The sequence below is a fragment of the Lycium barbarum genome, chromosome 1 (assembly GCF_019175385.1).
Source record: "Lycium barbarum isolate Lr01 chromosome 1, ASM1917538v2, whole genome shotgun sequence".
Lineage (NCBI taxonomy): Eukaryota > Viridiplantae > Streptophyta > Magnoliopsida > Solanales > Solanaceae > Lycium > Lycium barbarum.
In genome coordinates, this window is record NC_083337.1 from 861,448 (window position 1) to 873,230 (window position 11,783).

The 11,783-nt window shown below is 34.9% G+C and overlaps 1 protein-coding gene and 1 non-coding gene across 5 annotated transcripts; one reads left to right on the plus strand and one right to left on the minus strand.

Annotated features, from left to right (window-relative positions):
• Window positions 1-375: 375 nt before the first annotated feature.
• Window positions 376-446, plus strand: TRNAG-GCC (transfer RNA glycine (anticodon GCC)). Its single transcript has one exon. It is a non-coding gene; the product is annotated as a tRNA-Gly (tRNA).
• A 1,919-nt stretch (window positions 447-2,365) lies between these two features.
• Window positions 2,366-11,172, minus strand: LOC132627305 (EH domain-containing protein 1-like). 4 transcript variants are annotated; one of them, XM_060342933.1, is made up of 17 exons: window positions 10,894-11,172; window positions 9,875-10,076; window positions 9,617-9,696; window positions 8,719-8,787; window positions 8,567-8,624; window positions 7,898-7,953; window positions 7,780-7,819; window positions 7,602-7,660; window positions 6,563-6,676; window positions 6,020-6,122; window positions 5,891-5,940; window positions 4,961-5,089; window positions 4,617-4,868; window positions 4,449-4,528; window positions 3,703-3,829; window positions 3,349-3,492; window positions 2,366-2,942 (listed from the first exon to the last, which is right to left on the minus strand). In XM_060342933.1, the coding sequence occupies exons 2-17, from the start codon at window positions 9,957-9,959 to the stop codon at window positions 2,757-2,759; spliced, it is 1,632 nt and encodes a 543-aa protein (XP_060198916.1). In that variant the 5' UTR covers window positions 9,960-10,076; window positions 10,894-11,172; the 3' UTR covers window positions 2,366-2,756. The 4 variants fall into 4 exon arrangements, with proteins under 4 accessions (XP_060198916.1, XP_060199677.1, XP_060200641.1 ...); XM_060343694.1 differs by lacking the exon at window positions 10,894-11,172 and having other exon boundaries at window positions 8,719-8,771; window positions 9,875-9,929; XM_060344658.1 differs by lacking the exon at window positions 10,894-11,172 and having other exon boundaries at window positions 8,567-8,650; window positions 8,719-8,771; window positions 9,875-9,929.
• Window positions 11,173-11,783: the final 611 nt, after the last annotated feature.

Genomic DNA, 11,783 nt, shown 5'->3' on the forward strand with positions numbered 1-11,783 from the left:
CTGTTTACATGTACCTTGGTTATTTTATAATATACAGAACTTGCTATCTCCAATCAATACAATATCGATTAAGTCTGTCTATCAAGATTTTAGAAGATGAAAATAAATATCTTTTATCTTCGAATTAATTTTCAATTTTACTTTTTTTAATTTGATTAGTCACGGCCAAAACTTACAGTTATTGGGCACTCAATTAGAATCTCCCACACAATACGTATTCTCTTTTCACTTCCTCGGCCCTAATCCCTTAACAAAACTTATTATCAAGATTCGAGTAGAAGAAGGGGTACTTCAAAAGATAGATAGCCTTCTCGAACCTATGAATTAAGATTCCATTAAGTAGAGTAAAATAATTAGAAACACATGAAGCATCAGGCACCAGTGGTCTAGTGGTAGAATAGTACCCTGCCACGGTACAGACCCGGGTTCGATTCCCGGCTGGTGCATTTCTTTGGGATTTGCTGTGATGATAAATCTGCGCTAAATGCGGTGATTTGGGTCTCCGCACTTGTCCGATACACAGGACGAAGTGTGTTGCGCATCTGAGCTCTCTCCCAATCTTTTTTATGTTATGTTTTTTTCAAATTATTGTTTAACTTAATTAGTTCACTAAGATGTATTTTCTTTCAAAATACTGTTTGGAATTATCGTTCATTAAGTTTTATTAGGGGTTTCAAATGTTCATCAAAAGGTAAACTCATCATTAAGCAATGGGTGTTACCTTTGTAGTAGTAAGTGTTCCATTGTCTTGTCTATTTTTCTTTCCAGCTTCAAAGTTTTTTATTTCTTTTTGGGTCATTTAGGAACAGTATTTGGCATTTGACACAAGCAACAAAAACAGAATTGGAAATTATAAGTTTTATTAGGGGTTCAAATGTACGTCAAAAAGTGAATTCACTAAGATGTATTTTCTTTCAAAATACTGTTTGGAATTATCGTTCATTAAGTTTTATTAGGGGTTTCAAATGTTCATCAAAAGGTAAACTCATCATTAAGCAATGGGTGTTACCTTTGTAGTAGTAAGTGTTCCATTGTCTTGTCTATTTTTCTTTCCAGCTTCAAAGTTTTTTATTTCTTTTTGGGTCATTTAGGAACAGTATTTGGCATTTGACACAAGCAACAAAAATAGAATTGGCAATTATAAGTTTTATTAGGGGTTCAAATGTACATCAAAAAGTGAATTTATTATATAAGCAATGGGTGTTAGCCTTGCAGGAGTACTGTCCCTTTGCCTTATCCAAATTTAATTTTTCTTTCCAGCTTCGAAGATTTTTATCTCTTCCTTTTGGGTCAATTAGGAACAGGTATTTGGCATTTTTGTCGCGGAATACCAAAACAAAACTAGCTATTATAGGTACGGAATAGAGGAGTTGTAAACGGACGGAATTGTGATTCTATTTATTAGCTCTTATGTGTGGCGCACAATATCCCGAAATGCAAACAGTTGTTATGATTGATTCGATAGAAAGGAAGAAATAGTGATATAATTTTTCGTTCCTCAGTTCCTTATAATAAATATTCAATTCGCTAGAATAGAAGTTAAAAATGATATTTATACTTGTCTCTATGACAAACATAAGTTGAAGCAAAGATATAGAAGAAGTCACACTGAGAAGTACTTTGCTGCAAGTACCAAAGACAACTGACAATTATATGAGTTATTATAGATGAGCTAAAAATGGGTGAAATTGCGAATCTTTTTATTAGCTCTTATTTGTAGTGCACAATTTCCTGAAATATAGATAGTGGCTATCATCGATTCTATAGAAAAGAAGGATTAGTTTGAAGTTTTGGTCGGGATTTCCAGGAAAAAATAGTCTCAATTCCTTCGGTTCCTCATCAAAGATACTCCTTTTCAATTCGCTAGAATAGAAGTTAAAAAGAATATTTATATTTGTCCAATGACATTATTATTAATGAAAGCATAGAACTAAAAGTCACACCTGAGATACAAACTTACAGACCTAAAGAAATTTTTTAGTCACATTACTGTTGCAATAGAACCTTTCCTTGTGTCAAAGGAATGCAACTAAAAAAAAAAAAGGGACCGGTGCACTAAACTCCCGCTATGCGCAGGGTCCGGGGAAGGGCCGGACCACAAGGGTCTTTTGTACGCAGCTGCATTTCTGCAAGAAGTTGTTTGCACGGCTCGAACCCGTCACCTTCTGGTCACATGGCAGCAACTTTACCAGTTGCGTCAAGGCTACCCTTCAAGGAATGCAACTATTTATACATAAACAAAAAAATGTTCTTACTCAATTGGAATCCCTTCAAATCATGTAGTTTCGCCCAGAAAGGAACAAGAAAGAGCAAGCACATATTATTCTAATAAAGAGAAATTAAAGCGCCTCTGCACCATAATCGCCAGTTAATTAATATCATTAATTTAGTAATCAGTCATCAACCAAAATGCTCAAGGAAACTCTCAATCTGAGACTAAAAAAATTGGAACAAGAATGCAACCATCCATATTATACACCTCTTCCGCAGCATGTATGCATTTGTAGAGCTAAAGGGAGCCAAGGGGTTCAATTGAATCCCCTTCGCCAGTAGATAATATTGTAAAAACAAATTATTTTGGTTACATATGACTGTTGAATCCCTTTGACATAAGAAAAGGATTGTAGCAGTAAATGGGATACAAAAATCGCCAGGCACAAGTTCAAATCCCATGCGTGACTAAATTTTTTTAAATCCCCCTGTATGAATTTCTGACTCCGTCACTGTAGATATGACTCAGTACTCTATGTACCTAGTTAGTCGTATGGATTCTTGAAGTTTTTGAGAAGTTCAGGGATGTCATAACCAAGCATGTCATCAACAGCTTGTATCAACTTGGGTTTCAACTTCTCAAACTTGTCAATGTTATAACCACTCAGAGCTTCTTTAAATTGTTCAACATTTGGAAAATCCCCAGCTGGCAAATGGTGTTGTTTCTGAATCTGTTTAGAAGAATAAAAACATCACTGAGACATAGTACTCCATATAGAGTTGTAACATGTTTGATCAACAAAATCTGCTTATTTTGAAAAATGCGTTTTGTCAGAAGTGCTTTTCGAAAAAGTAATTTTGGAAAGTAGAAGTGTGTGTTTGGCTAATTAATTTGAAAATCACTTTTGCCAATATTAGACCAACAAATTGTACTTGCCAAGGTTTGAAAAGTGCTTTGATGGAAAAGTTACCTTTTTAAACTTCTGAAAACAACTTTTGCTACTCAAAAACACTTATTTTATTCCCTAAAAGCTTGGCCAAAACTCTATAAAATCAGCATTTTTTTAAAAATAAGCACCTTTGACTTCTCAGAATCTTGGCCAAACCAGCTATTAGTGAATAAGGGATGACATATACCTTTACAAATTCGTCTTCCAAGTTATCAATCAGTCTTTTTTGGGTCTTCGCTTTGCCCATCATAGTCGGCATCTCCTTTTTCAGGTGACTTATGATATAAGCATGTATCTTGGCGGCTCTAGCACGTTTTACGAATTCATTTATCTGTACGTACACAAAAAAAAACTGTTTTTTATCCTCATTTAAAGTAAATCAGAAAGCAAAGTGTACAACAACAACTATGCTGCAATCCCAAACAAGTTGGGGTCAGCTATATAAATCCCCACTGACCATATTTCCTCAATATTTAAGCATAGTTTATGACAAAAAAGAAAATTTAGGATCCCATTCAGACATGGTGAAGTGTGAACTTACACGGCGATCACAAGCCTTTTTGGGTATGTTTTTCAGGTCTGTAAGGAGATCATCTTGTTCCTTTTCAAAAAGTTCTTTCCCCAAAGGCCCGGTGAGATCCTCATCTATAGGTCTGTCATTAAATGATCTGTAAAAGCCAAACATCCATAGAGTTTAAGCAAAACGGGGAACTCCGAAAAGAAAACATTTTTTATTTCAGTTTCCATCTAAAAAGAAACATGTTGGATGACTTTACAATTATGCATTCAAATAGATAGAACTATTAAATGCACAGTTATTAGATATTTGCGAACATTATCTCTACACTGAAGCAAGAGTCTTAAACACAAGGTAGTAAGAAACGCGCTAGATCCACGACCCATGCATGAAATCTCATAAGCTATGTTGCTCGAGCTCTTCAAAAATATTGCCACATCCCTGTCAGCTCCTAAAAAAATGCACTACTTTTGGAGGATCTGACACGCGCCCGTCGTCATTTTGAAGAGTCCGAGCAACATAGCTCATAAAGTGTAATGCGAAACTACTTGCAGATCTATATAGAAGTTCAAATGAGTAATCTAGATTTCATCTCTCAGCAATAGTTAGACCTAAACTGAAGAGTTGGTTCACTATATTTTCAAGTCATCATGGTACAACACGGATATTTCTGTTCTCACACAATCATTTTGTGCAGCTTAATCACAATTAGTTTGCTATATACTCCCTTCCAAGTCGATTATGAACTAATTGAAATATAGAGATCATACCCTATGTAGACACGTGAAACTTCAGGGGTATTCAGAACTTTTCCCAAAGACCACATCAACGCTCCATAAACCCTCATAAGCTGCAACCGGGACCAATTAAAAGAATAAATTTTAGCATAGTCTAAAAAGAAGGTCGTGAACATGAACGAAAAATGTAATATGCCTTACTTGTTGAGTATCAACTTGGTCAGCCTTGTTTAATACCACTCGTATCTTATCATCATGACCTTGAAGAGATGCAATCACGCGTTTGAATTCATCGCTAATATCAAGTTTGTGGGGATCAAACAATAGCAGGATGAGATCGCACTTGGAAGCAAACCAGGACGTCACCCCTGTAAACTCATAGCTCCTTTGTGTTCGTTGCTTTTCCCCTGATAAAACTCCCGGAGTATCGACAAATGTGATATTCTCTAACAGCTTTTTGGACACGAGGGAGAAGGAAAGTGTTTAGTTTCTATAAAAAATGCTTTCACTATATGGTATGAGTAACGAAGATTTTATTAACTCACAGGATGGGGCATTTGAGAACACTCAAATTTTGACAAAAACGCTGTTCCAAAAGTTGTTAGGCCACTGAATGGCATGTCTGCTTGAACGGCAATTGTATTCCCTGGGATACTTCTTTCATCAGGTCCGTTCTGTATAATACACAATTAACGTCAGAGGCGTATCTACGTTGTAACCTATGAGTTCACGTGAACTCAATAGCTTTTGCCGAATTCCTTTATATGTATTAAGAATCCATAAAATATCTATAAACATTTGATTGTGAACCCAGTTATTATTGTAAATTAAGTTGAGGTCGTTGTAGGAGTCCATATACTTCTAATCCTGGATCGCCTCTGGTTAAGGTGAACGATTGTCTAAAGGGCAGCCCGGTGCACTAAGCTCCCGCTATGCACGGGGTCCGAGGAAGGGCCGGACCACAAGGGTCTATTGGCCTTACCCTGCATTTCTGCAAGAGGCTGTTTCCACGGCTGGAACCCGTGACCTCTTGGTCACATGGTAATAGCTTTACCAGTTACGCCAAAGCTCCCCTTCAAGGTGAACTATTGTCTAACAAATGATTTAGCATGCCAACACCGTTAAACAAATATATGTTCAAGAATGGCTATGTGATTCTCCTTTCCTACTGAATGTTTCAGTTAACTGGCAAAATTAACAAAAGAACATTAAACTGTTAACTCCTTAATGAGACAAATAGGAATATATGGCAGACCCTAAAGTTAACTATAGTAGTTTATATATATCGAAAAGTAAACTGTTATAGAATCATAAAAACTTTGTCTAAAGTAGGGGTATACTATTTCTGGGACGACTTTTAACAAAAAAGATTCAACTCCAGTACGATATAAGTTTTCTTCTACTCAGCACCATACCAAGAAGGACAGAAATTGAGTGAACACAGTAGTCAGTAAAAATCAGATATGTGAAAGTACCATGACGACAACAAATCTGTCCGTTGTAGGCTCCGGTCCAATATGAGCACCTATAGACATAAAAGAACCATAAATGTAAACTGCAGACAAAAGCACATACACAAGCAAAAGAGAATCTTTTTTGCTAACCGGGATAACTGGTTCTGAGTAAATGCTTAATGAAGGTTGTTTTGCCAGTGGAGTATTGACCCAAAAGCATCACCATGGGTTTGGCATCAAAGTCACTATTTGCCTACCAACATAGTTTAATAAAGAAGTTAATACAGCTATATGTATCACCGTCATCATGATACCGATAAGAAAGATAACATAGTTGAAGGGGAAGAAATAAAACTAAGTAGGCGTTTGGAATAGAATATGTGATATTTGAAGAAAAGTAGTATTTGAAGTTAAGTTGAAAAAACGTATTTGGAAATTGAAGTTGTGTTTGGACATGCATTTAACTTGAAAAAAAAAATTGAAATTTTGTGGGTGGAAAAGATATTTTCCCTTGAAAAACAGGTCAAAACCATTTTTTCAAACTTGAAATGAATCTTCAAAAGTCCAACATATGACCAAACATTGTTATGGATTTTTTTTTTTTGAAAAGGGAAAATTTTCCATGGACAAACGGCTCCTAAGTTCTTTTCCTAGTTGTTTAATAAGCATAGCTAACTGAAATACGACACCAACCAATAAAGGAGAGACAAAATCACTGAAATGATATGTAACTTCCAGTGGCTTTAGTTTCTTGACGTACAACTTCTTTAGTCCATCGATTATTGATGTTACATAGTTTGAAGGGACCTGAAAGGGAAAAATAAAAGGACCAAGCATCATTAGTGTTTGGGACAATAGATAGTTCATGACATCAAAGTAAAAAACACTTTTCATTGACAGACGAGGACAAGGATAGGTTATTCACAAGTTAGCTACCTAGGGACTACATGGCATCATGTCTAAATTTGAACTACCAAATGAAGTCCTACTTGTAAACTGTGAAAATTATATAGAATATAACAGTTTAGAAGTTTGTCAATCATCTTAATACATCGCATAGCAGAAGCCTGTCATGTAATTTGGAGTGAAGATAGTGCGGATGTACTCCTTCAGGGAAAGGATACTAAATAGACAGCTAAAATATAAAAGCATGGCATTTGCTACAAAACAGACGGAATCACTGAAATAAAAATAATATTTGGAATTTACAACAGGCAAACATCTGGAAAGTGCTTTAGTTAAGCAAAAGAAAGTGCAAGATTTGAGAGTTTGCATCATAGAGGATAAAATGAGAGAAGGTGCTTGAGATGGTTTGGTCACACCAAAGGCATTCATTCATAGGTGTGAAATCATGATAATTTAGGGTGTTAAAAGAGGACGAATAAACCTAAAATCACATGGAAGGAAGCTGTCGGAAAAGACCACAAATCTCTTGGAGTTTATGCAGTTATTGCAAAATCTTCCCAATAGAAGAAAAAGATTCATATTGATAGTACCAATGAGTATGAAAGTTTAGTCATGTTGGTACATTTACATTAATCCCAACGTACGTTAGGAGTTGTATGCCAGTAGAGATGTCGAAAACTTTCAATGAAAAACCTATTGAACTGATACAGGTCTAAACGGAGCAATATGGTTAGTGAGGATTCATATAGTCAACCCCACTACCTCAGTGTTGAAGCGATAACATAGTTGGTGTATATAAAAGAAAAAAGACAATAACCACACACACCTTCTTTGCAGATTTTGACGATGAAAACCAATTAGCTCGTGAAGATAGCGAAAGACTGCCTGTTTTTCAATTTAATTAGTTAGATGCAGAGACAGCATCCACTTCCCCTTCCCAATTCCCCAAGAACGTATATAAATCATTACAAAAGGAACTGTCTTGTATGTAAAAGTAACATCACCATTACTGTCAGGTGTCCATTTTGCCACACGCTTCTTCTTCTGTAAAACATATTAAGTTAACAGTTAAGCAGTGAATGGAAAAAAAAAAAAAAAAAAAAGTGAATTTAGCATACTTACAGCTAGAAGTCCATCCAGACCTTCCATTGTAGGTAGTTGCAAATTTTCCAAGTCAACTGCATTGTATTGAAATCATTCTAATTATAAGACCAGTATAAGAGAACCAATTCTGCTTGCTAAAGAAAGCCAATACGAGGCATGACAAACAATCAACTAATTTTTAGAATAGCACTCATGTCAGATGCGGATCCAGGAACTAAGCTATATGGTTTTAACCTTTAGGGATCGTTTGGATGGGGACAAGGATATCCTGGAAGCTGGAATTATAGTCTCAGGATTGTAATTCCCGCATTCTATATGGGATAAGATAAAACCAAGATTTTGTATACAATTTATACCAGTTTTAGTTAATACCAATAACCAAACACAACATATATGTAATCCCAAAATTTATACTGGGATTAGGATTAGTATCCTAATTCCGGTAACCAAACGACCCGTTAAGGTTGTTAGCATTGAACCAATTGTATTTCTAGAATTATGGGGTTCATTCCTACTAATTGCTGCAATTTTAGTGGATTTTCACACATAGAATTATACTCTGCGTCGAAAGTTGAAAGTACTTGGTTCAGATAAACCCGGTGCCGCAATGCTACATCCACCTCCGGTCATTTGATAACTAACATGACTAACATACCGTTCAGGTATAGTTGAAGCTGTACTACTTACCTTCAGCATTTAAGGAATCACTTGTCAATGCATGACCAGCTTGAGCCAAAGAGACCAACTACATAGTGAAATGTAAAGAATGATCTGCATTTTAGAGGGAAATAAAATTAACTATAAAAGGTGAAATGAGAGTCCACACAAAGAGCTAGTACCTGCATTGCAGTAATAAACTCTTTAAAACCGAGAAAGCCTTGCCGTTTGGAATCTGCAATTGCCCACACCTTAGGAAAAACAGAGAAGTAAAACGGTTTGTTGATGTTTAAACAGTAAAAGCAATTATCAAAAACTGCGAAGAACGAATATAGCTGTTAATTGATGAAATATAGCTATTAAGTGACTTATTAAAATAGCTATTAAATAAATAACAAAAGACTGTCATAGAAGTCCAAATACAACTCCGAGGCTGCACATCATCAAATGGTATTTCAAATTGAAGAATGCTGAAATGAGCTATTGTCTTCATGAAATGAACAGCTAAAATAGCACTAGTTCAAAACTGACCATTCAACATAAACACCAAATAGTTAAGGTCGTAATATTGATTCAAGATGGAAAATTATTGGACAAAAAATAATCATTTAGAACACATAAACTATAGAAACAAGTAACCTAACAGATGCCTTCAGAGATGAGACAGTGGCAGAGCCAGAATTTGAACAAGGAATTTTTTTTTTCAATAATACAAGAATATCACTTCCGAACATGTGACCTAAAGCAAATTTTTGGATCCCTTTGCCACTAGAATAGAATATTCCTTTATGTGAAGGGGATTCAGCAACTTGATACAAACAAAAGAAGTTCTTTTTTGTCCTGTTCGTGCAGTATAAGTTTCCAATGGCTCCACCCTGCCTCAAGGGAAACACGCGAGCGCGCATGCACACATGTATATACATTCATACAGATAGCTCGATGTTGCAATAAATATGAGATAACTACCCTAATACAGAGTTACAGAAGTGTGGAGACGATTAACAGCACTAAAAAAGTTGTAAAGAGACGCGAAGAAGTGAAGCAATTGTTTGAAATTAATTAAGCACAGAAAAAAAGAACCTGCTTGAGATCTTCACGAGGCAAGTTTGACATTGCAAGGAAGTTGGTGGCATCCTTTCCGATGAGACGTCCATCCCCATCTGCGACACCATTAGTTTCAACAAATATTAAAGTCGAAGTATTTTGAACGCTTGATTTCAAAACTACAATGTGTTCAGTTCTATAAACCATTGAAGGTCGGACATCTCAAATTTAAATTCTGAATTCGTCTCCACATGCACATATTTAAATACGAATGCTGAGAAAAAGAGAACAAACCTGAATCAGCAAAACTAAACCATTCTTGATAAATCTTCTCGTTCCTTTTGGAGCAATGACTGATGGGACAAGTATCAAACTCCATTCTTCACAGAAGTCAAGTTGTTTGTTCTGCTTTGGAACAAGCTAGCGCCTTCTTCTTTGTTGGAGGCTCCCCACTCTATTTTTCAGATTTTAAGGGGAAGATCCAACTTAGTTTGTTCTACCATCATTGAAAACATAATTAAGTTAAAAAAGGTATCATGGATCATATAATTAAATGAGATTAACTAATACACACCGATAATGACAAGAAATGTCTATATTATTTGGTTATATATCACGACAATATATATGACTTGATAGTATAAAAGTTCTTCATGTTATCGGGTGTACAAGTTAAACTCTAATCAAAATATGGTATCACAACAAGTGAAGGCCTTGTGTAGTCTCATCATTATTCATACTTTTTAAAAATCAAATAAAAATCGCATCCATGAAAAAGATCAGGCCAACTCTCTCTCTCTCTCTATATATATATATATATATCATGTACTTTGTCCATGATAAGAATTATGCAAATACACAAGAGGACGAATTGAAGACATAAAAATATAAATTCTAAAGGCGTACTTATTCTAAAAATTTGAACCTTTAGATGGAATGATTACAGAATCTAACTCAAACGTGAGTAAACAGATAAATAATGAATTTAAGTATAGAATGACAATTCAAAATTAGATCAATAGAAGGTGTCAGTTGGATAACTTTTTTGAATTGTAGATTGAAGAGTATAAAAAACAATTTGCATGTTGAATGAATTACAACTTTGTAATAAAATTACTATACAATAATATATTAGGATTTGGATGTTTCTGCATGAATCATAGAAAAACAGGGAGGACAAAATTGGTAACGATGAATCATGCATGCATTTTGTGTTGGTAAGCCCGAATCTAATTGCTCGAGCCAGTGAATTTCGAATGTCAGATGGTTAAATAACAAAAAAAATATCATGTACACTATGGATTAATGCTTACAAGATGAGCGTTTAGAGTTTCAATATGAAAGAATTGGGTTGAAATGGCTATACATATGTGTTATTGCTCTCTAATTTGTCTGTGTTTTTCCCTCTCCCGCTGTATATATTTGTTATGTATATCAAACTTATGAGATCAACGAGGAGAGGAAAAATACACAGTTTATGAAAGAGATGAGCCTTTGATGAATTTGTGAAAAGAAAAAATATGCGAAATCTGCAAGGCTTAACTTAATGGAAGAGATGAAAGAAGAAGGCGAAAAGAAAGGAGGGTAAAAAAGAGAGTAATTATATCGAGGCTTAGCTTAAAAAACAAAAAATAAATAGAAAAAGAACAGAAAAAGGGCAAAGATAGGGAAAATTGCAGCCAAATACCATTTGCCAATTTAGGTTACAAAACATATACACAATATATAGGTAGTGTATACTTTATATTAAATATACATAACATATACATAATATATACATAAATATACATATAATATACATACCTATATACAACATATACAACCGAAGTGTATATATCTTTCTTGTGCCGAGGGTCTACCGGAAACAGCCTCTCTACCTTTCAAGGTAGGGGCAAGGTCTATGTACACTTTACCCTTTCTAGATCCCACTTTGTGGGATTTCACTGAGTGTGTCGTTGTTGTTATTCCAAAAAGATATATATAAAAAAAGTTTAAGTTTTATACGCTATCAATATAAATAATTTTTTATATTATCAAGTTAATCAAAGTGAAGTTTCCTTGAAATGTGAGGTTTAACATCTTGAAAATAAGATAGTATATTATTTGCAACAATAGATAAAGATGACTTTAATGATGTAAAAGTTAATTACCCGTGTATATTACTTAAACTAAAAAAATGTGATAAATATTGGGATTTTGTTCT